The sequence below is a fragment of the Lineus longissimus genome, chromosome 4, assembly GCF_910592395.1.
Source record: "Lineus longissimus chromosome 4, tnLinLong1.2, whole genome shotgun sequence".
Taxonomy (NCBI): Eukaryota; Metazoa; Nemertea; class Pilidiophora; order Heteronemertea; family Lineidae; genus Lineus; species Lineus longissimus.
The window spans coordinates 18,606,860-18,630,958 of NC_088311.1; the positions used below are offsets into that span (position 1 = coordinate 18,606,860).

General features: G+C 42.0%; 1 protein-coding gene across 6 annotated transcripts in view; it reads right to left on the bottom strand.

The window, feature by feature from the left end:
* The window catches only part of LOC135486483 (collagen alpha-1(XXII) chain-like), a 61,043-nt gene that overhangs the window by 10,781 nt on the left and 26,163 nt on the right, over positions 1 to 24,099 (bottom strand). For 3 of the 6 annotated variants that reach the window (XM_064769287.1, XM_064769286.1, XM_064769291.1), the window contains 30 exons: positions 23,593 to 23,815; positions 22,348 to 22,518; positions 20,926 to 21,000; positions 20,267 to 20,308; positions 19,681 to 19,734; positions 16,972 to 17,079; positions 16,627 to 16,680; positions 15,936 to 15,989; positions 15,297 to 15,350; positions 14,867 to 14,926; positions 14,564 to 14,623; positions 14,069 to 14,176; positions 13,402 to 13,455; positions 12,691 to 12,753; positions 12,173 to 12,226; positions 11,731 to 11,784; positions 10,958 to 11,065; positions 10,469 to 10,522; positions 9,959 to 10,012; positions 8,683 to 8,754; positions 8,149 to 8,172; positions 6,029 to 6,145; positions 5,601 to 5,645; positions 5,254 to 5,307; positions 4,761 to 4,877; positions 3,828 to 3,899; positions 3,030 to 3,191; positions 2,047 to 2,079; positions 1,240 to 1,386; positions 911 to 934 (listed from right to left, as the gene is read on the bottom strand). In XM_064769287.1, the coding sequence (XP_064625357.1) occupies positions 911 to 934; positions 1,240 to 1,386; positions 2,047 to 2,079; positions 3,030 to 3,191; positions 3,828 to 3,899; positions 4,761 to 4,877; positions 5,254 to 5,307; positions 5,601 to 5,645; positions 6,029 to 6,145; positions 8,149 to 8,172; positions 8,683 to 8,754; positions 9,959 to 10,012; positions 10,469 to 10,522; positions 10,958 to 11,065; positions 11,731 to 11,784; positions 12,173 to 12,226; positions 12,691 to 12,753; positions 13,402 to 13,455; positions 14,069 to 14,176; positions 14,564 to 14,623; positions 14,867 to 14,926; positions 15,297 to 15,350; positions 15,936 to 15,989; positions 16,627 to 16,680; positions 16,972 to 17,079; positions 19,681 to 19,734; positions 20,267 to 20,308; positions 20,926 to 21,000; positions 22,348 to 22,518; positions 23,593 to 23,815 (2,371 nt within the window). The remainder of the gene's footprint in view (positions 1 to 910; positions 935 to 1,239; positions 1,387 to 2,046; positions 2,080 to 3,029; positions 3,192 to 3,827; positions 3,900 to 4,760; positions 4,878 to 5,253; positions 5,308 to 5,600; positions 5,646 to 6,028; positions 6,146 to 8,148; positions 8,173 to 8,682; positions 8,755 to 9,958; positions 10,013 to 10,468; positions 10,523 to 10,957; positions 11,066 to 11,730; positions 11,785 to 12,172; positions 12,227 to 12,690; positions 12,754 to 13,401; positions 13,456 to 14,068; positions 14,177 to 14,563; positions 14,624 to 14,866; positions 14,927 to 15,296; positions 15,351 to 15,935; positions 15,990 to 16,626; positions 16,681 to 16,971; positions 17,080 to 19,680; positions 19,735 to 20,266; positions 20,309 to 20,925; positions 21,001 to 22,347; positions 22,519 to 23,592; positions 23,816 to 24,099) is intronic. The other 3 variants (XM_064769288.1, XM_064769290.1, XM_064769289.1) reach the window with 3 other exon arrangements.

Consider the following 24,099-nt stretch of genomic DNA (forward strand, 5'->3'; position numbering starts at 1 on the left):
GAAACCTTTTTCTGGTGACCACTTTTGAAAAACGCGCTCTTAGGCATTTAAAGAGAAACTCCTACAGGTATTTCGATCAAAGTTTATTTCGTTCAGATTGGTTAGGATGGAAAGGATATGCGATATATTATGATTTTGGTAACACATGATCGACTACATACTAGGATATCATGGGCATGCTAACTGTTCGCATACGACGCCAACGTTGATGATGTCGTGCAGTGAATTCGTAGGTTTGGGTAGATGTGCGACTAGATTCCTGCGCAGTCCCGGAACTTTTTTATTGATGACGTCTTTCAGCGTCTGCCAACCATCGCCGCCATTTTGTTTCATCCACGTGCATAATTACACATGTTACAAGATTTAGGTTGGTTGAAATATCTAGAACTAGCTGCGTAGGTTAAGTGGTTGGTCTCATGGAACAATATTCAAGATGAGGGTTGAGGAACAACACATCAAACGTGATGTAGTATGCGGTATCACTGATGGTAGCTAGTTCACTAATGCGTTTTGAGTTTTAACCGAATCACGTTGCAGACTACGCACTCATGACTTGTTCCGCTGTTGGACTACCCTCCTTTAGGTATCAGAGGAATTTGGCCACTCTTACCATGGTAGGGTAGAGACGATGCCGGCCTGAAGCCCCTTCTATGAAGTACGCAAACTGACCAAAGTCCATTGTGTTTCACAGAAGCGAAATATCCTACACGTTTTGAAATGTACGCTAGTCGCTCATGTATAATCTCTATACACTGATGATAGACCCGAGGACCCAAAAATGTGATCAGCACAAACTTGGTGCCCTGGTAACCACGCCATGAAAAACACATTCAACAGCAAGCACTGATTGGATCGAAGTAAAGGAAGACGGGGAGGGGGCGACATGACAGAGACAAATAGAAGTGACAACCTTTGTGACGTGGCCACGGATTCCCTAGAAATTAAGATAATCAAAATTATACAGATAGACATAGAAAAAGACAATAACATGAGACTACGGTCTTGACGGGACTTGCATTCTTGTGTTCTTTATACAGTGCTGCAGGACAGCAAATCCCGCTCGTAGAATGCAGCCGAGTTGGTCTTTGATATTTCCACCGTATAGTGTCCATATTTCAATAGTGGAGGAAAGATGGGTATGATCTGAAGCACTTGCTCAGGAGTGTACAAGACTTCACAAACAAACGGAGTGCGTTACAAGTCATTCGTCAGATAAAAGGGCATCGGGAAAAAACCTACCGGTGGTCCAGGATTGCCGGGTATCCCTGGCTGTCCGCGTGAGCCTTGTCCCCCCACCGACCCCGGTACACCTGGCGGACCTGGGTATCCTACCCGACCGGGTGGACCTGCCGGACCGATGTCACCTTGAATACCGCGAGCTCCAGGCTGGAAAGGAACAAATTGATGTAAGAACAATCACGATGATAGTAGTAAAGCAACTGACTCAGCACAACCTTTCCTTTTCGTCAGTCAACAATAAATTATAATATTTTGTTCGCTAAACGTCCTCATCAAGCTTATAAACGACTTTGCTATACGTAATGACTATACCTATAGAGCCTGGAGTGATTGGGACAGGATAAGCTAGGTTGGTGGAAGGAGATTTCTCGCAAGCAAGAACATTATTGCATGCAATATTGTCGACCAGAATAATCACGTCCGACTTCGGTCAGGGCTTGGAAACGTCGCGACAAGGTTGAGGCATGTAGGTAGCGACGGGGAGGGTTTTTGGTCAGATTTCTGAGGCAAGGATGAGGAATATTCAATTTCGAATTTACCGATTTTTAACTTTTCAGTTTATAGAAAAACCATGACTCCTAAGTGAACCCGTTCAGCTGAAATTGTCATGGTGTGTGATAATTAAAAGTATAAGGTTGCCTGTTCCGGTCATCGCTATACCTCGGAGGGTCGAGTGGGGTTTCAAAAATGTAGACCATTTATATTAGGTAAAAGAGCAGAATTCACACATCGAATCTAACAAAGGGAAAGGACTGTGTGTCTGAAAGAAACAAAAGGTTAACATTCTCAATATGTTACAGGACTTACCTGTCCCGGAGGACCAGGGGGTCCTTGCGGCCCCTGAAATAACGTTACCATGTCATGTTAGCTCTTACGTTAGCGTGTTACATTTTTTTCATGCAGCTACAATGAATTATAACTCATCCTCACATAGCAGGCCTTCGGGTCACTTCTAAAATACACCCGCCCCACTCAAAGCCCTGCTGAAATTCGATCTCGCACAGGAGCTGGTGATGGTCAGAAACTCCTTGTCGAATCATAACGCTTAACAAAGAAAACTTTATATCAACCTACGTGTATGACCATGATATCAATTTCGTCAAAAATGAGTTCAGTGCATGGAGCAATTTCCGACACTGAATACTTTTTTTTCTGACAGAGACTCGTTGATATAAGTTTCATCCGTTTACAAGGCATAACTCCACCTTCCATTTCCATGAAAAATCAGATGTGGTGGACCAACCCAGTTTTCACAAAACTTGAGTGTCACTTAATGGACTCTTGTTCTCACCGCCTAACATTTATACATGTAGAATGAAGGTCAAAATAGCTGTGTCAGTTAGATCTGTTAAAACTTTCACTAGACCGGATCTCGGATGGGACAGTGGGGTAACACATTTGATGTAATATGGCCATGATATCTCACCAAATCATGCCAATTTTAGCGGCAGGGCCTTGATCGAGTGTATTTCAGGAAAGATACAAAAGCTTGTAGTGGAAGGATGTTTAAACCTCTCTCTGCATGCTGTGTCACTTTCACACAACTTTTATACAACAATATATACAACTGTGACAAGATTTTCGGCGAGGTCATTTTGAAAACCCGCAGCTAAATACACCAAAGGTCATGCTAAAATAAGACACTCAAACCGAGGGCAGTCTTCCAATATGAACTTAACCATTAGGAAACATAAAGTAATGCTATTCTCATCTATAAAATAGAAACAATTATCGCATTCATTTAATATAACATGATTATCATTTGCTAGCTTCGAGAAAGGGTCACTTACCAAGCGTCCTGGGAGGTAGACCTTTCTTTCCGATACTCGATAACCATACAGTCCATCCGGATGGGGCTGGCTGCTCAAGGGCTGGTCACTTTGTCCACGGCCTGAGCTGTTGCCGCCCGGTATTCCATCTTTTCCTGCTGGTCCGGCTATACCTGGTGGTCCCTTCAAACACAAGATTGTTCAACTACATGTATAATCTATTTCTCGAGATCTCGGCATTCGCATGCAAATAAAATCATAAAATCTCGAAAGGGTTTACGCAGCCGTACATGTAGTTCTCCGCTTTTTCCACAAAGGAGGAACTCTTTTGCTCATGATGACGCATTTGCCAAACAGTCAGATGACTATATGCTTTATTGGAAGAGATTTTTTTAAACCGCCGCACTTAATTCAAATGCAATCGCTTCCCAAATCACAGGCACTTGCAAATAAGAGCACACCCCCACTGGCAACACACGTAAACGAATGGAAGGTAATGCACTGCACATTTGACGATCTCCGTCACCACATTTGTAACAAGATCACAAAGTCACTGCAAACGATTTTTTCAAAACTGTTTTTGCATAGTGAGAATTTATTTATTTTTTTCATGGCGAACAGCAATTATTTTTAATATCTACCTGTTCGCCGAAAATTGGAAAAGTTTCAGAAACTTCAAAAACCAACCGCTTATCTGGCGGTCAGCCAATGCTATAGCCTGTAGGTAATGTAGATATTTAAGATTACTACTGTGTGTGATATTAAAGGTTACTGCCAAAAGTTGGTGTTTTTTGTGTTGATTACAAGCAAAAAACTTACCGGTGGGCCAGGGGGGCCGACACGACCTACCGGCCCCATACTTCCAACTGCTCCTGGGTTTCCATTCAGTCCCTAGGAAAAAGAAAGAAAGTGTCGAAATAAAAGAAATAAAATTAATCTTGATAATTTTACAAAAGGTTTTTATTCTACAGAGAAAAAAGTCAATCTTCTTTTTCGATTCTGTTTCATACTTATCAACCTCTCCTGATCATTCAACTTAACTTTCTTAAATGTGTTGATTCTATGGAATCTAATTAAGTTAACTTTTTCCCCTCAAATATGTATGTTATGTCGTGCTTTATGATAATCTCTTTTTTCTTTGAAAGTGACTATTTGGCAAGCCCGGCTTACCAAACAGCGCCTTTTTTCTGCCCTAGATGGAGAGCCGAACTCATGCATATTCAACCATCCAGGAGCTCATTATCATTCGTGACAACACGGTCAGCAACACTGGAGTTACAGTGAAACGCCTCATAGAAATGCACACCAATGCATTTAACATGCTTATCAGTTAAATCACGTTTATGACTTTTTTTGTAAATCCATACAGTCATGTACATGTACATGCTTCTTCATGGATTATTGACCAAAACCCGAGTTTAGTAACAGAAATTGAATCGAGAGCGGGAAGTCGGCCATTGTTAAATATGCGCATATAAATTCGAATATGACGTCACTGCTCTCTGATTGGCCAACATGTTGTAACCTCTCCGGCTCGCCAAAGAGGGTAGTATTTTTGCCCTGTTTGGCAAGCCCGGCTTGCCGAACAGAGTTGATTTTTAGTGCTGTTTGGCAAGCGGCTCTCCAAGCAGGGCAAAAAAAGATGCCTGTTCGGCGAGCCGCTTGCCAAATAGACCCGGCCTTTTTCTTTACTGATCGGAGTATGCCCTCTCACCATAACATTTCAAGACCATGAGGAATTATACTACGTACAGGTGATCCATTTCGGCCCACTGGACCTGGTCGACCAGCAGTTCCGGGGGGTCCTGGATCTCCCTTTCTTCCAGGCTGGCCTCTATAACCTCTTGGACCATAGTATCCTCGATCTCCCTGGAATTTAAAAAAAGATATTTTACAATGTTCTACACATGAAAGCCACGATTAGAAGAATACGACTATTGCTGCCATATGGCATAAGGCAACATAACGACACTGAACACAGAACACATCCAACACACATCAAGATGAGAGATACTCTAATATGTCTTACAACTCTTCAGCAAACCGATATACATGTACTGGCAGAGTTGATTCGAATACTCTAAGAACCATACATTTAATAAACCAGTTTCACTGTCTTCGCAACTTCAGCATTTATCCAAAGGAATAATGCCAATTCAACTAAGACACCGATATAGGGAACTTCATAGACAACAAGTGGTTAGGAGCCAAAACGTCTGCACGACAGTTATCATGTAGAACATACCTTCAAGCCACGGGGTCCCACGTCTCCTTTCGGACCTAGTGGTCCAACAGGACCCTGAAACCAGAGGGAAAAGGAATCACTTACAGACACAAATTAACACGACCGACCAATGACGCAAGAAATGCATAAAAGTTATATCAATATGGGTGAGGCAAAGCCCGTGAAACATGAATTACAAACTTTGGCTTAAATCCTAAAACGCCCGGCAAACGAGAGATTGTTGTATAACCTCCAATACACATCACATGCGACACACTTAACATGTGGTGGTCTGCTCTATGCACGAGAATAAGTCGTCGCTGCGAGGAACGATATGACTAGCATTCCTCCATGGGAAAATTACTCACCGGTTCGCCAGGACTGCCCTTTTCACCAGGCTCTCCAGGTTGTCCCTGAAAGATAGACGGGATTTATTTTTTTAATGGTTGGTAAACTTCTATTCAAGGATGCAATTCAAATGTGAAAAGTGTCCATCAACGTTCAGGTGCCGTATTTTCAGTCCATCTCACATTCAGCGAGCGCCACAGCAAATCCAAAGGATGTTGTTACTGAAATTTTGATCACGAGATATACCATGTGTTCCAAAATAAGCGATTGATGCCAATTATTGTTTATACTTTAAAGTGCATCATGCTACTTTCTGTTGGTGATGCAGTTATCAATGTGTTCCTTTCGAACCAAATATGCGTAATTGGGAATGATTCATCTGAAGCAGTGGAGGTTCATATGCACTTTAAAGGGTCAAAATCATGAAAGGTAAAATTGGATATCTCACTGTGATTCCAATATCTCCTGGTGCACCTGGAGAGCCGGTGGTCCCTGGTCTTCCATCCTCTCCTGGCGTGCCTGGGCGCCCAGTATTTCCTTGGGGTCCCCTTGGACCAGGTGCTCCCTGAAAAGCATTTGATGTGAACGATACGAGTAATGATAACGATTTGATACCAGAAACGCCACCCGCTCGAGCAAATATCCACTTTTTCTAAGGGTTAAGGTCTACCACCTACACGTAGTTATCTTTATGACAAGCCCACATTGGAAAGTATTATCGCAAAAAGGGCGTGGTGAGCAACTTTGACAGGTATGAAAAGTCTAAACAGACAAGAGCCAAAATGGAAAGCTCTCAAAGATGTGGGTGTCATCGTGGGAGTTTACATTGTACTAGTAATTTACGTGTATGTTCATTAAAAGTTTTATGGTAACTTGCCGCTCTAGGCTGGATTTTTTGTGACTGATGAGAATTATTACAGACGAGTAATAGGTCAATTTATACGCGCACCAATATGGGAAAGTACAGATCATTTTGGAGTGATGTGGTGGTAGCGTAATGAGAGAGGATATGGTTCTATAAACGTAGCGGTAAACACAAATCTATCGTTTTCTGTTCCTTTCGATGACAATACCTTTATGATGAATCTGTCTACGATGAATTTGAGTTTACGTATACGTTAGAAGTGTTTAACCTCGCTAGTATACGTAGATGCATGACACAGTGTAAGATGTATATTTAGTATAGATGTATTGAGTAGTGACGGGGATTGTTATGTGAAGTAATGTTATTTGTATGAAAAATGACGATGGGTGAATCATAGTTTTTAGAAGGCATTTGGATAGTGTGTGTTAGGAAAACATGTCAGAGGTAGTGTTATAAAATAGTCACTTTATGATATTAATACAATTTCATCAAATGTGAACTTCAAAGCAATGGGTTATCAAAACAACGAATATAAACAATATTTTTCTTTCTTTTGCGTATATACAACATGTACAATGTACATGTAATGAGCTTGAAGAAAGACAGGTTTCTAAACTGCAGGAGGCAATAACAATTTTGAACGATAAAAAGCGCTTTCACAACCAGGGTAAAACTGGGCAAAGATACAGGGCGTCAAAAACACGGCCATAATAAAAGGGTTAATAAGTTGTGTTTATAATAACGTTACTCAATACAGCGTACCATGTCAACTTATCCATTATGTTCTTTGAATACGAAGGTATCATGAAAGACCTTACATGACAGCAGAACCTTTCCAAAGAATTAAGTGTTTTACCAGTCATGCCTTTTTATTTCTAGTTGTCATAATTTGCGTGCAAAATTGACCAGATCACAAAATAAAGGCTTATTATGAAAGACGCCCGGACGCCTGATCACGCCCGACGCCCACCTATGCCCGGTCTGCAGATTATAGCTTTGCAAATGTAAAGGTAGTCTGCAGACTCGGCATGGTGGGGCCGGGCGTGGGCGTCTTTCATCATAAGCCCAGGATAAACCCCCTTTTCAAGGACTTGTCCTGCGATGACGGCACCGCTTCTTGATGCATATTTTTTCAAACTTTGCATTCCAAAGCTTCTAGCTATGATGGTATGAATATTATTGGTAACCGGTGTTTTAAGCAAGAAATTATAAACCCTCAGAAAATGGCAACGATTTTGATAGATAACACAAGAATCTTCATTTCTATTGAAAGATTCTGATGACACGGACTACACGAATGTGTCACGGTTGAAAAAGCAAAACTATAGGAGGTTGGTTATTTTTGTGTCGCGCCGGTGATACTGGTCATTTTAGGTGCTTAAAGGCCAACGCCATTCATTCATATATTTCCACATTAAAGTTGAATTGGGAAATTTCGAATTGTGTAAAAAAACTTACTCAATATAAATTTCGCCATTTTGTAGACCTGTATACAAAAACTATTACGCCATCTTTGAGCGTATTTGAGTGCATGAATACTGTATTCTATTTATCTGTGGCACATGATTTTACAATGAATTAGAAAGGCATAAGCTTTTAATCCTGCACTGACACCAACTTCTAATAAGCAGCTCATTTATATGAAGAAAGGTACGGAAGAGGGAGACAAATGTTTTCATGCATGGTGTATACATATTATTTACTTTGGCCAGTTTCAAGAGCTCCACCTGAAGAAAAATGAAATGTTTCAACTCAACACGACCGTTATCAACCCATATCGTTTTTGAACTTCTTGAACATCACGAAACTCTACATGCCATTTGGAGTCTAGTTAAAAACAAAGATTGTGTTCGTCAGCAAATCAATTGCATGTTATCTTTTTGAATGTCTCACTCCGAAGTTTTAGGCGATAAATGGCAGCTCACCTGAACTGTGCTTGGTGAGATAACCTATACCGACTATAAGGTATGAAATTATATTCTAACACACCTCAAACGAAACACTGAAGTGTGATTTTATATGTACATGTACATGTAACTACTTTTTGACCGATTTCGTATTTTGTAACAGCCCCGGGCGGTTATGTTTGCGATACCAAAACCGCTAACAGCGAAAACGAGGCTCAGAGTTAAATACATAGGAAACGGTACTCCGTGGTGTGACATTATGGAACCAAGGTGTTTTATAATTGTTAACTAATCAATATGTAATGATGATAAGAGTTGATATGGACTTACCGCTAAATTTTCACCCTTTAGTCTTTCCTTGAGCATTTCATCCGACAGTGAAATTGCGCGACCCGGTTCTCCCTGAAAAAGTAACACGACGTGACAGCATTTTCACAAAATGTCACTGAAAATGAATTATATCTGAGCGTGATTTCGAGTAGAGTCTCCGAATAATAGAAGAAAACGAATGAAATGCGTGCAACGGAACGAGTATTAAATAGTTCAGACAGAGTCTTCCAAATAAATGAGCATGGAAATGTTCTCATACATGTTTGTTTTATACCCGACCTTACATAGAGCCAGGGAATTTAAAGTTTAATTAAAGAAAATTTGTAAATGCATAAGCTTTTACTCTTAAGCCTGCACCACACGGTGAAAATTTGCGTGATGCAAGTGACACGCGTGCATGTTGCGACAGGCAAATTCTCACTGTGTGGGGTCGTTTTTTGCTGCGTATCTTCCCTCGCGAGTCGAGACGCAGCCGATCTAGCATGTTTGATATTTTCTCGACACGCGAGGAAGTTAATCACCGTGTGGGGGCTACCTGCAGCAATGTTGCGCGAGTTCGACGAATCACAACAAGCAGATCGGTCACATGATCAAGTCTCTGGCCAGGATCGATACTGTGTCGCATTACTGTATCCTGCCTTTGTATCTGCGGCCCCACCATCTCGAGCAATTCCTGAAATTCCTCGACCCGCACTCTCACTCTGTGGAACTGGCGATACTTCATGGGGTCCTCCTCCCGCAATTCAGCAATTAGATTTGCATAGGCCCCCTTATCCTCTCTTCTCTGAATCCATGGCCTTGTCCAAAGACTACGGTCCACGCGGCGCCGCCTCCGCCGCCGCCTCCGACGGAGTAACAGCAGGAGAATAAGGGCAATTTGGTCTTCTTGGTCCATAATACTTCTCATAGGATTTGACAGTTCCCGGGCGCTGCCATTTTGGTATCATGTGACTGACCTATAAATCATGTGACCGATCTGCTTGTTGTGATTCGTCGAACTCGCGCAACATTGCTGCAGGTAGCCCCCACACGGTGATTAACTTCCTCGCGTGTCGAGAAAATATCAAACATGCTAGATCGGCTGCGTCTCGACACGCGAGGAAGATACGCAGCAAAAAACGACCCCACACAGTGAGAATTTGCCTGTCGCAACGTGCACGCGTGTCACTTGCATCACGCAAATTTTCACCGTGTGGTGCAGGCTTTAGCGATATGCAAGTTGGCCAATTCTATCAATAATGATAACGGTGCCCGACTGAGTGGTAAGAATACATACCCTTTCACCCTTGTCTCCCTTTTCACCGTAGGGGCCTACATTACCTACCGGGCCCTGAAAATACGAAAAAATAACCTTAAACAAGTTGGACTTCGCTTTATCGTAGATTCTCACCGAGCGGACGAAAAAAGAACCTCAAACAAGTTGGACTTCGCTTTATCGTAGACTTTCAACGACCGGGCTAATTATCTTCAATTCTGTAATACGAACAGAGTAAAAACTTTCGAATACGAGTCGTTACCATTATCCCTGGACCCTACGTGCAGAGTGAATAAGGGAAACATCGTCGAAAACAACAAGGCTATGCACCGAAGTGTGCTTTTTTTGCAAACGTATTTTCAGAAGTGACAAGTGCGTTGTGGCGGACATGATCGGCGCGGACATGATCGGCGCAGCCAAACGGCGGGTGTATAGGGCATAATAGCCCAATCGGGCCAAATAACTCGCCACTGGCATACTATGGGTATATTCTTGCCTCCACTGAAAACTCTATGCACGTGGCATACTCACGGGTAGTCCAGCTTCACCTGGTCGTCCTGCGGCACCAAGCCTCCCGGCTGCTCCCTGCAAAGAAAAGCATCACACGTGTGAAAGAAAACCAAGATAACCACGACTTCAAGTTCATTTTGACAGTAATCATATTTGGAACACATCCAAAGGGGCAACATTTCACAACAAAACTCATGAATGTATTATGTACCGCGAACAGGTATGACTGCCACCAAGAATTCATAGTCCTTATTTATTCTTGGTGTCACTGACCTAGAGTATTGCACAATTCACCCTGGAGAATCAATTCCCAACACTGCCGAGCATCTTATCAGGCCTTCCAGTTTGCCGAGCATGCCTGTCCTGGGAAATTGACACGACTGAGGTCATCAACAAAAAAATTGTTGGCGTTTCGAAAAGGTTAAACCTTGATTAGTGAGAACGAAAAGTGGAAAAAGCAGACGATCTCGGGTACTTCTCGAAGATGTCGTCTTAGAATGTTGGCCCTACCTTAAGTCCTCTCGGCCCTTCTGGTCCAGCCCGTCCCAAGGCTCCTGGACGCCCCTGTGGTCCTTCTATACCGGTGACTCCGGGCATGCCCCTCGAACCCTTGCTTCCCTAAGGAAATACAAGGCGAAATAATAGGCTATAAATGATAGGGACCCGAGGCGTAAGACAACGTGATTTCGTAAAAAATCACTGTGTTGAACATTGTTATGAAACCGTATAGACGTCTAAATGTCTTTGTAAAACAAACTGTTCGAGGTCGCATCAGGAAACTGGGAATCAAACTCTAGCAGGGGTTCGCGCACTTGTGACAACCGACCACCTATGTTGTGGTTCGATATACTGATTTGAATGTTAACACTTCTTCCACGCGAACTTTAAAACATTTTTTGTTGATAATCTAAGTCGATCTTGATTTAATAACCTGTATTTTGATAGCTTTTGAGCACGATGTTTTGAGACATCGACTACAGACACGCAAGTCTACAAATTGGAAAAAAAATAATGGTCGCCAATCTGCCTCGATCGATTAGGGATGTCCAAGTATTAGTCACATGACGGGCGGTCCTGAAGTCTCAATGATGTGAAGATTTGCTACTATCATTCAGTTTTGCGTGGACAATGGGGGAGAGGGATTCTACAAGAACGAGCAATACATCACAACAACAACATCCTGGCGATAGGAGGGTAGATTTCCTTAAACCGTTTTCCCTTAGAGTACATTCAGTCAACCAAGCCATCTACTTGTGCAAGCCTGTATGACTGTAATGGCTTACCTTTTGCCCGTTAGTACCAATTTCCCCACGTTCTCCAGGGTCTCCGGGCTGTCCCTGAAATGATAATGAGATTCATGGGATTTTATGCGATAAGGATGTTTTGATTATCGCACTGCTCTGCAAAGGCGGGCATGTCATTGTTTCGGTTGAAATCGTAGCCAAGGCATCCTTGTGACTCTGCAGAATTCGAATTCGCGGACACGGCTGTGCTGTACGATAACATCTAAATATCTTACCTTTCATCTGTGTTGAAGTTTTGATATTTTTGGTCGCATTCAATATCTCGAGTTTAACTCGTAACAGGAAAAAGCATACATGCATCATCATGATCATGGGTCCATGGGTCACTGCACATTTTTGTATTGTTTTGTGATCGTTCTTTGGCATTTGAAAATTGTGTGCGTACATGTACATGTATAAGTGTTATGATTTCATTACCTACCTTTGGACCCCCTTGACCAGGGGGGCCTGGCACTCCGGGATGCCCTCTCGGACCCTACAGTGAGAAATGTGATTTTATTTGTGTGAGGAAACATACCGAATACTAGACAAAAAATACACATTTCACCGAAAAATTTCACACTTTTACGAGTTGCAAGTTGACTTTTGTCAGAGTCCTTTCCAAAATGTGGTTGTAGGGAGTTTTGCAACTTCAATTCAAGTGCAAAAGGACGTCTGCGAAAGGACTCACAACGGAAGTGGACTGTAAGTGTCATGACCTACTTTTTACCTGGAAAGACATGTCTGCTATGAACTTTTTACCTTGGTCAATATCGAACGCCGAGAAGTTGTGCCATATCTTTGGATGTTGGTGAACTGAACTGATTTTGTGTAGATAAGTCGAAATCAGAAGGTTTCGAATTATTAAGGAAGGCAGCAATACTATCAAAACTGCGATTATCAGCGAAAATGGAGCGTTCGCTCATGCGTTGAATCCGAGAATTCGGACAGGGTACCTACCGGAATCGGCGTGATGCTCTGTAATGACCCTTTGACACTGATGCCATCTACTCCCGGCGGCCCCTGCGGTACAGAATAGAAGGAGTACCAAACAATATGAACAAAATACGAACAAAACAGAACGATTTTGGGACAGGCAAAAATGTGCTTCTTGTCATAATGTGTTAACAGCATTCATCAGTCAAATCGCACTGACAATTCTTAGACTCAAATTTTTCTGAACCTATGATTGTCAGCAATCAATTGGGCTTGCGCACAAAGTTTATTTCTGAAACAGAAGCTCAAAGTACCAGTAGATGCGTATATAAAAAGGGTTCCACTGTTGGCCTGGGCGTGATTAATGGTAGCGTTGTGACAGTTCGAGCTGTTACCTTATCTTATCTCTGTCCTATAGTATCACCCTTGGATGGCATTAGTCAAAGCTTGACATTGAAATAAGCGACATTGCTAATAGGCAGCTTTCGCAAACGTTAGGTATACGACGAACGAAGAAATACAAAGGTATGTGCTGTTGTCAAGTTCTGCGCGATTTCATTTAAGATATGCGATTCTGGTAATCTGCTTTCATACTGAGAAGAATGTGAATTAATTAGGAAAAATCTGCCAGTGCCAAAAATTATCGTCGACAAAATACAATTAGATAGTACTTCGTACAGAGACCTTCGTGTGACACCATAACGAAACCTGCCGATTGGAAGTAAACCGACTTACCGGTGGTCCCGTCTGCCCGGTTGGACCCGACTGCCCATCTTGACCAGGGAACCCCTGCAAAAAACGAAGTCAAGCTTACAAAATAATATATGAGCAATTAGGAATGAAGAAACACCAACGATTTGAGACTTTAGAAAAGGTAAAAACCTTTGCGGCCTCTTTTGAAAGGGCAGTTACTGAAGTCGCCGCGGCGGCGTGGTGCTAGGAGTGCCATACTTCTGACCAAGAAGTCATGCGTTCGAATCCCTGTCGACCCGCATTAGAGTTTGAAAGTTGTGTTGCTCTTTCGGAGTCAGATGCACGTTCATGACATCATGATGTGCGTGACGCCTCCTAACTCGTAATTCGTATTTCGCATGGTGCATCTCTTCGTCTTAGCTTTCTGGATCTCGCAAAGTTGTACATTTATAGGAATACATAACTATTCTACAGAGTGACTATAGATTGTTGTAGCAAGTGATGGAATGGTCGGAGTATGTCGAGTTCATCACCATTTAAAGAATGATTTGTCTCTATTTAAGAGGATCAGAAATTATGAGTTAGCAAACTACATTCACCCATTTTGTAACCGATATGTCGGAAATGCACACTCAGCTTTTAGCATCGTACGCATTGCGTGAGTCCCCCCTTCCACAGGCACACGAAGGCCTTTTATTGAGCTACTTACCCTGGGCCCTCGACCACCTGGCGAACCGCGCGTCCCATCATTTCCAGGGTCTCCCTTCTCTCCCTTCTCACCGTCCCTGCCGGGATTACCAGCCCGGCCTATTTCTCCCTAAAACGAAAGGACAAAACAATTACGAATACATGTCCACATACGTGTAAGAGCATCTAGCTTGAAATATCAGTGATGTGAGAAATAGTAATAGTATTACATGAACTAGGAACCATTTAATGCGACACTTGCACTGTACCACTAGTCTCAAGAATTGACATTGATAACCCAAAAATAGGTGAAAATATAGATTTTTATCAGAAATAAATTCGAGAAAGGACTAGAATTACATATCGACCAGCATCAGCCTCATCATTAACTTCATCGTTCATTGCACTATACTCCAACGGCACGCAGCATCCGAAACAGGTGTCTAAAACGTTATCTTTTCCAGGGAGTGTAAATCCTCGCACGAGTACGTATTTTGAGAAATAGAAATTGACATACCCTCTGACCATCGATTCCTGGGGCACCAGGAGGCCCTGCTGGCCCGATTATCTCCCTGACCTAGAATAAAGACAAATCTTGAGCATTTGACTTTTCCTGACTATCAACATGATATGTTACAATGTATACTTGTGTCGGTTATGGTTATCATGTACGCCCCGACTCAAAGGGTCATTTCACACCATATGTATGCGTCAGGGTCGAGTCGTGTTATGGACCCTGTTTGCGAGAGGACAGTTATTGTATGATTCTCTAGTCAAAGATACTTTCACGGTCAGTCGCATAATAGTAAAATCCACCTACTTCGCTGGCAGGACCAGCTTGCCCTGGTAATCCTGGTAGACCATCGTTCCCATCATTGCCCTGTGAACACAGAAACACAAGTTAATTGGCTATATTGATGATAGCTAAAACATGGAGTCATTGAATTTATTTACCTCAGTATCGCCAAAGACATGAAAGAAGGTGTACACAAAAATAAATGTGACCGATTTTGAGCTTAATGTCAATGTGCTCATTACTCGGATAGCATCCAAGTTATGTTGAAGCAGATTCATTGTCGTAGGCTGAAGTTTCGTCATGCTAGTCCACCGATCTAGTGCTACATTGACAGGATTGATAGTGTGCGAGTTCAAGTTCAAAACTATATAATCTTTTTCGTGTCAGCTACATATAGTACCAACATTAGTTTAAAATACCCATTCGTGTTGAATGTACTACATTTTGTACTTACTCGCTCTCCCCTTGCGCCCTTCTCTCCAGCAGCCCCGGTAAAACCAACAGGACCCTGCAAATCAGCCAGAAAGTTTTAGTGCATATTATGGGAGCCTACAAGTCAGTGTTCTCGGAGATGATGTCTTCTTTATGCCAGTTCTCATCAAACAACCTGTTTGAATCATATGTTAGCTTCTGGTATGGCATGGGCGGAAACTGTCCAATTGTAAATATTATAACTTTGATCAATTTATTAATTCTCACCAACATCACAACTAACAGTCTCATATACATATGAACATAAACGTACCTTGCCATTGCTCCAAGTGCAGCGAAAACAATGAAAACAATGATTGCTTATCATAAGTGATAATAATCCAATCAACTGTCAAATGGTGCTTTGCTTTAAAAAAAGTTCACGGTTTTTGCCAGATTTTGTTTTGGTATTGGAGGCAGATTTACTTAATACAATATCTAATAACCTTTTGCAATCATATCTTCGATCTCGGTGTTCCTTTATGTAAATGAAAAATACCTTATTTGAAACGGAGATCCTGATGGTTTGCAGTGGTTATATGACGGACTGCTTTTGTGTTTTCCGCATTACGAGGAGAAAAGAAGAGCCATTGACCAAATAAATCAGTATATTTCTACTTACAATTGTTCCGTTCACGCCCGGTGGGCCGATTGGTCCTACTGGTCCAGGTTCCCCCTGAAAGAAAAAAGGAAAAGAAAATTCATCTTATCAGCTGATTATAGATTAAGAATAGAACAAAAGGGAATTTCGCGAATGTTGCGATTTTTAGGTGTACAAACCAGTATATATAAAGGAAAGTCAACAATTACATACATGTATGTTCAAGACTTGTGTGAAGAAACTGAGATGGCATTAGTCAATTTGTATGTTAATAAGATAGCTGGGCGGCTGGCAAAAAAGTCTAGGCCTATTGCCATTTCTTTGTCTGGATTCAACAGCACATCTCGTATTGCTATTGCCTACTGCCTACTGCCTACTGCCATTTCTTTGTCTGGAATCAACAGCACATCTCGTATTGCCTACTGCGTACTGCCTACTGCCATTTCTTTGTTTGGAATCAACAGCACATCTCGTATTGCCTACTGCCTACTGCCTACTGCCATTTCTTTGTCTGGAATCAACAGCACATCTCGTATTGCAGAAAATGCACGAGAATCAGAAGAAAAAAACAGCTACTAGGAACTTTCTGCCTAAATCCAAATGTTAAACCGACAGGCCCAACAAATCATCGGAATCCGATTCGAAACGTCAAATGTTATTTAAGGGAGGCTAATTCTTTAGTTTTGCTTTGCAGAAACTCTCATGTGCTTACCGGTTTTCCTGGTAATCCTGGTTTACCGACTGGTCCGAGAGCACCATCGATACCCTGCAGCAAAGATAAGAAAGTTACACGTGAGGTCTTATCAATACTTTTGCGGCTTTAGCCCGGATTCCGGAACCATACCCACGAGTTTTGCTGTATCAACTGGTTGTTGTTCTTCATATATGTACACGACGTTCCAATCAAACAGCTTTGTGTTATTTTACAAAGCTTGACGTAAGATAAATGGGGGCAATGTATGCACCCTTCGATCACGAGAAAAGATCTACATGTTCAGTCCTTGTCTGAACTAACTTATGTATCAAGCTATCATGTCGTTGTGGAACAGAAGCTTACGTTTATTCCTGGGGCCCCACGGTATCCCGGCGGGCCCGGTTGTCCTGGCTTACCATCTCTTCCCGTGCGCCCAATAGGCCCCACGGGTCCAATAGAACCTGGGAGTCCCTGAAGATATGTATAAAGAAGGGTGCGTTAATTTGGTACTAACCTTTCCAATCGCCGACTCTCTTTCTGTCAAGTTATAAAATTGATAGTTACAATGACCTTCCTGGATACCAAACAACTGCCAACTGATAACTGCATCTGAGCCAGGTTACTCCAAGCTTGACTATAGTTCTAGATATATTATATATAGGTAGCAACACCATGAAATCTTGTATAGCCGGATTCTACTGAAGGCGTTTTCCGGCAGCGGTTGCCGCCGTCAGAAACTATACACACAACTCCAGCTTTTGTTTGATTATTCTAACTACCCATTTGTTGATACTCCCCTTTTCCCGCCAATGCAACCACGTTTATTGACAGGTATTTTGAATTACCAAACACCCCCAAATGTGGCTCATAGTTTTCCAGAGGCGGCGACCGCGGCCAAAAGAAATCCTCATATCGGGCCTTAAGCCCGCAGCACACTAGCCGCCAACTTTGGCGACAAGAAGCGTTCAGCTGACGCCTCTCGACGCCGAAGTTGGCGGCCAGTGGATCCCGGTCAGAGCACACCTGCCCAGGCGATTTATTTTTTCACACCAGCCGACGCCATTTTGTTTCCCATATTTGGCACACGCGTCATAATCTATTCATACGAATGAGGTTATGGGAATCCCCATTTCGTCTCGCATGTCTCAGTGAGTGCAGCGCTGAGGGTTTATGCCTGTTTCGCCTATTCCTGTTTCGCCTATTCCTGTTTCGCCTACAAAATTCCTGTTTCGCCTATTCCTGATTAGCCTATTCCTGTTCCGCCTATTCCTGTTCCGCCTATTCCTTTTTCGCCTATTTCCTGTTTGGCCTATTTCCTGTTTGGCCTATTTCCTGTTTCGCCTATTCCTGTTTCGCCTACTTTCCAGTACCCCTACAATAAATCGACTCTCCCACGGGGAACCTCAGGGATGCATGTCCATTTTATGGGGAAAATGTGAGGGGACAATTGGATGATGTTAACGATGTGATGACAATTTGACTAATCAAATGCCATCAACTTTGTTAACAAACCATGCCATGACCGTTTTGAAAGAGTCACCTTGAAAGCGGGGACAGTCCGGAACTTATTTGACCATAGGACCATAGGACCATACTGACACACAGTAAAAACTAATAGATTAAGTAGAGTAAAGCAGTCGTTTATTTTATGAAAACTGAATTCATGAGTTTTTGATAAAAATACATAATATTGTACATTCTCATAATTATTTGATCAAAATCAGCTGTAAAACCCATGTCATAATATACATGTAGGTACAGCACATATAAAGTCAAACAAGGTGGAAAATACATATCATGATATTATGTCAGACAAGGTAACTGATGGCATCAACGTAACTCATTATGTCCCTCTCTCCATTGACGTATTGTTCTTTGAGGCGTAACATGCGTTCGTCAATGCGTACATATGTGGCTCTCCTCGGGTTTGGTCGGTCAGTAAGGGACGGTTCATATTCCTACGTCTGTGGGGAGGTTAGCAATACATTTGAATAGGCGAAACAGGAATAGGCTAAACAGGAATTAGGCGAAACAGGAATAGGCTAAACAGGAATTAGGCGAAACAGGAAAAGGCGAAACAGGAATTAGGCGAAACAGGAATAGGCGAAACAGGAATAGGCGAAACAGGAATAGGCGGAACAGGAATAGGCGAAACAGGAATACACCGCGCTGAGAGGCAACAGGCGAACGAGGTTGACAGAGATAATCAACACTAGGTACCTTGTCTCCAGGTACTTTAACCAGAGTTCACACTGGATGACCTACCTGGAGCTGTTCTTTTGTTCTAGGGCGCGATTTTTACTTGACTCGGCAGTTTTGTCAGTTTCTTGTTTTTAGCCACTGGAAGGCATCGCTTGCTAATTTTTGCACACGCACGCGCACTCCATACAATTACCATTACCATGGTTAACGACCTATAGTGATTACTATTTTCGTAAGATGCAGAGTAAATCAAATGGGATTTTGTGATCGGAGACCCGCTCGCGAAAGTTCATTCGACGAGGTGCAAAAGCCCCGTAAAATACCTGGGAACAAGGTGCTTAATGAAGATAAGGAAAGTAACCTTGTCCACCCGCTGCATCAAGCAAAGGTATGTCGATCTACGTAAAATCCTACATGCAATGACGCTGCGGCATAAATTATGCCAAATATGGGAAACAAAATGGCGTCACCTGGTGTGAAAAAATAAATCGCCCTGCCCAGAATCGGCGTCCAGTAGCGTCTTTTCCGCCTCTTTAGGCTGCCATTTTGAAATCATGTGACATCAAGACGCATACTGATTGGCCATAGCCTCGCCGCCGACGCCAATTCAGGCGGCAATCCGTAGCACACCTGGCTTCTTCTTGCGTTCAAACGCGGCGACACGCGTCAAAAATCAAACATGTTAGATATTTGGCGTTTAGTTGCGGCAAGTGGCGGCAAGTCACGTTCGCCGACGCCGTTCGTAGCATACTAGGGATTTTTCAGGCGTTGTTGGCGAAGTTGGCGGCTAGTGTGCTACGGGCTTTAGGAGTTCACGTAAGTCTAGTAATTTTATATCAAAACAGCACAAAGCGATTTCTAAACTCTTACCATACTGCCATTAATCCCTGGTGGGCCCGCTGGACAAACCGTTTCACAAGCACCCTGCAATATCAGAATAACAACGTGTTACTTTACAATTTTTTTTACTCCACCGGGTACAATACCAGGGAACGATACTGGCCCAATTTCTCTCGTAAAGCCTCGGGGAGCACACAGACTCTCGGGGAACAGGAAAGGCTACAAGAAAAGTAATAATTTAAGTTCTAAATACTACATAGGTCAATCCACACTCGGTTTGGTGAAGTTTATGAAGATACGAAGACTTTTCAATGAATCCTGGCTCTCGAAGGCGAACAGATAGACCTCGACATGCCAAGTTCGTTTTGGCTGTCTATGGTCTTTTGTTCCGCGAAATTTTACACCAACATGTGCGTTTGCTAGCCAAAATAAAGCCTTATTTTGGCATGTGTGAAGTTGTCTATGTTAATAATGTCGAAACTGGTAGAGATAATATACAAAAATTCCCCGAGGTAAGAGGCCCGATAACTCTTGGTTATGGTTTGCACTGATCATGTTTAGAATAATGCCGGCAAGGGCTTTCATCGGGTGTTGTTAGAAAGTAAATGTTATTTACCCTATTCTCTCCATATCTTGGTGCAGGTGTGTTATTGCCTTCCTGAAAGAAAGCACAAGTGAAATGTGTTCAAATTGAGAATGAAGACGTCAAATTCGTTAAGTAACGTGATCCAGCCCAGGCCATTGCCAAATGAATTCGAGTGTCATCCATTATAACGGAATGCCGCTAACAACTAATCCAATACAGCGTTCAGCATCCCGTGCAGTGTAATGAGAGAATAAAGAGAAAGTATGTTATGACTAATCGTGATGAAGATAATGCAATGACCATACTGCTATATCTATATCTCTGACCTGATATCTGGGAGGTAACCATATATTCATGCATCGGAATTGACCCTAAATTTCTCCATCAAATTGAAATTTATCCATTCACGAAAATGCCATGTCTTAAACAGCATGTGAGTGAACACACTATGTGCCACGGATACAATGTAAGGGTCTCCATTTGTAATGTAGTTTAAAAGTATTATCGAGAAAAAAAATCGTTCCGTAGATTATGACGTTGCATGCGAATTATGATAAATGAGGATGATCTTGGGAATGCAATGACATGATCCGCTTCGTCAGCTCATGAATGTATAATTTCTATCAGGGCTTTTCTTGTTAAATGCTGTGCTGCATGCTGTGTAATTAAACTCTTGATTGACGACTTACGCTTGGTAATTCCGAACACTTAAAATGCTCCTCTAACGTGACATCGCACTGCATAACCAACCATTGTAGCTCAATCTGAAGTTGGAAAAAGTGTTGTTGTTGATCAAAATAAACAAGGCGTGATGGAAATGACGATACTGAAAGACTTCTCTGGCTGGATTTATGCATGCGTTATACACTATTAAGCTTCCTTTGACTCGCCAGGTGAAGGGGGATCGATGTATACAATGTATATGCATATCGTTAGAAAGCACCTAATGCAATTCAAACTCAAGGTTGGAACCTTTAAGTGACTCTTAAAAAAGATGTTGACATGATTTTTCAAATTAACCATACAGTTCCAACAAATCAAAATCACAACGCAAACGCACATTATGTACATATATCATGTATATTGTATTGCAAAAAAACACCTCGGCCATGTTGGCTAATGCAGTACTGGCTAACTATCGGAATGTTTGACTTTTGACTTTTGCAGTCAGTTGACACGACTTTTTTTAAAGATGACCATACAGCACCGTCAAATCAGAATACTAAGACCCATGGTGCTCTCGGTGCTCAAAGCATTCGTCCTGCTCATCCACCATTGCGATATATTGCGACTTCTTTCAAAAAGCTGCGCACGCTATCAGCAAGTGGTGATAGTCGGCTACGTCACGTACCTCGGCCTTTTTCACCCGCAGGTTCGCTACCAGGGAACCACAATGCTCGAGTGTATGCATTGTATCACAGGACCACACAGTTCCTTCCATCGTTAGACCCCGGGCGATCCCTGAGGTCTGAAGACACTGTCCCGGTGTAATGTTTTTGAGTGTTTCTGTTTTTGAGTGTTTCCCCTCATTGTTTGGGAACGCTCAAAAATAGATTGACAAGTTTTTCTGTGTATCCCCCCTATTGAAAAGTCGTGGTCTCTCTAGCTGCCTATTGTTTGGAAACACTGACACATGGGGAACAACCACAGATGTTACACCGGGTATCGCCTGGAGACGTATGGTGGCAGGAGCTTCCTTGTGGAGGTGGCCAGACTTTGGAACAAACTCAGTGTCAATATTCAAAAGGCTGAGACTGTTGGCTGTTTATGACGATGATTTTAAACACTGCATTAGGCAATTCTTTGGATTTTGCGGAATAGAAATATTAATTTCAATTCAATGTCAATTTCAAGTTATCAGATAAGGATTTTTTAACGCAAATCATATAGTTTATTGTCATTTACTTATCTATGAAGGTTTCATGTCTATGACTCTTGAAGGAAGGGTTTAAATCCACCGAGAAAGAAATTATGTTATGTCCAAAACTCGCGTGACGCCGCCGATGGTCACCACTTTCCACAATGGCAATGGTTCAAAACACACAGACCACCCTACCCACCAAGTGAATCAGGTACACACACAGTTAGTGTCGTTTCTCTGAAGAACTTACCGGCACGGCTCTCCCTGTGGTCTCTTCCCTTACCATCAGGATGTTACCGTCGATGGCAACTTCTCCTCGGGGTTCGAAAGGCAGCGTCTGTTGTTGGATACAATCAACAAATAGTGTGGCGTTTCGGGCATCAATGACGAGCGCTATTTTGTGCCATCGCCGATCGAAATACTGAAATATTATTTGCAGAGAATCATTAAAAAAATCTCCATAAGGAAAAAAATATTCTGAGGTATGAAAGTTTTTTACGTTTAGAAATACAGGGTTTCTCAAAATAAGTTGACCTTGAGACAGTGCTTATTTGACCTTGAGACAGTGAGTGTTTAAATGTCATGAGCGTTATTAGTTCATGATTTATTCTTCCAGTGAGGTGGAAGCTCGACACCTTTGATCATGTAGTGTAAGCAAAATTCATAAACTACACTTAAAAGACGAAATAAATTAGACTTAGGGCAAAAACTATGTTCTCAAGGGGAACATGTTCACATTTATTTTCTGTAGTTTTTTGTAACCTTACGTTCGTTCAATAAGTACAGTATATTTTTATCTTATTTTCAGTGCATGTATTTACGGTATGTTTGGTATAAGAACAAAAAAGCGCCCTTGTTGCTCCTGAATTGGTCGGTGTTGTGTGTGTTTCACAAATTTAGAAGTATTTCCTTGATATTCAGACTGATGCGAAATAAGCTTTTAAAGAGAGAGAACATGATACTATGATGAGGTCCTATCACCATATTAACATTACATGACACACTTTAGACCATCTCGTAACAAAAGTAGAGAATTTCAAACTGGAAACAACAGGCCTTATGTTCTACCTCACCTTCTAAACACTATCATAAAATAGCCATAAGAATTACATAGTGAAATAAATGCCCTAAAAGATATGCTTCATTCAATGTTAACACAGAAGCATCCAGGGTCAAGTTATAACACTAACAAATAGGAATTGAAGTATAAATGGCTTCTCGTTTCAATAAATCATAATGATTTATTGATTTTTCATTTGCTTATAGGTGTTCGCCACCTTTGTGGCCTGGAGACGTCAAGAAAATTGTCCATGCCGTCGCTCTTCAATCTCATGGTTTTCAGTGAGAAAAGCTGCGACAAACCGGTATGCTGTTGATATTTCTCTCGATAACACCACGACGCTTACAATGTGTCTCACGATGTACAGTTGCGTCAGAGAGACGTCATTTGTTGACAAAGATATCCATCTATATAAACCATTTTGGTCAAACCTACCTTATCGCCTGTAGTAAAGCTTAACGTCTTGGTACTGAGATCAGATTCGGTCAACAGTACATCAACCACCTTACGCTGGCCATCAAACTTGACAGCGAACTGGGGCCGCTGCAATGAATCTTCAATCCTTATCAAGTTCCAAGTATCCTTTCTTGCCCTACTACTCATTCGGAATGTGCTCACGAAGACAAACTTTGTTGGCAGTCCACGTGGGAACATTACCCTACAATGCAACAGTGCATGTGGTACATGTAAGATATACAGACTGAAGCAGAAAAAGGACCAGAACGCGTTTCGAAGTTGAATTATAAGGGACTTGTTGAAAGGTACATCGACCAAAAGATGGCTCGATGACATATCATATTCATGGTTATATTTGGTAAAATCTTGATGCCTCTCCTTTGTTGGAGGTAGTAATTGTATGTAATAAGATCAAACCAACTGGAAACCAAAAACATTGATCTCCGCTATAATCATGTCGTGGAAATTTGGTAAAAGGCATATTTA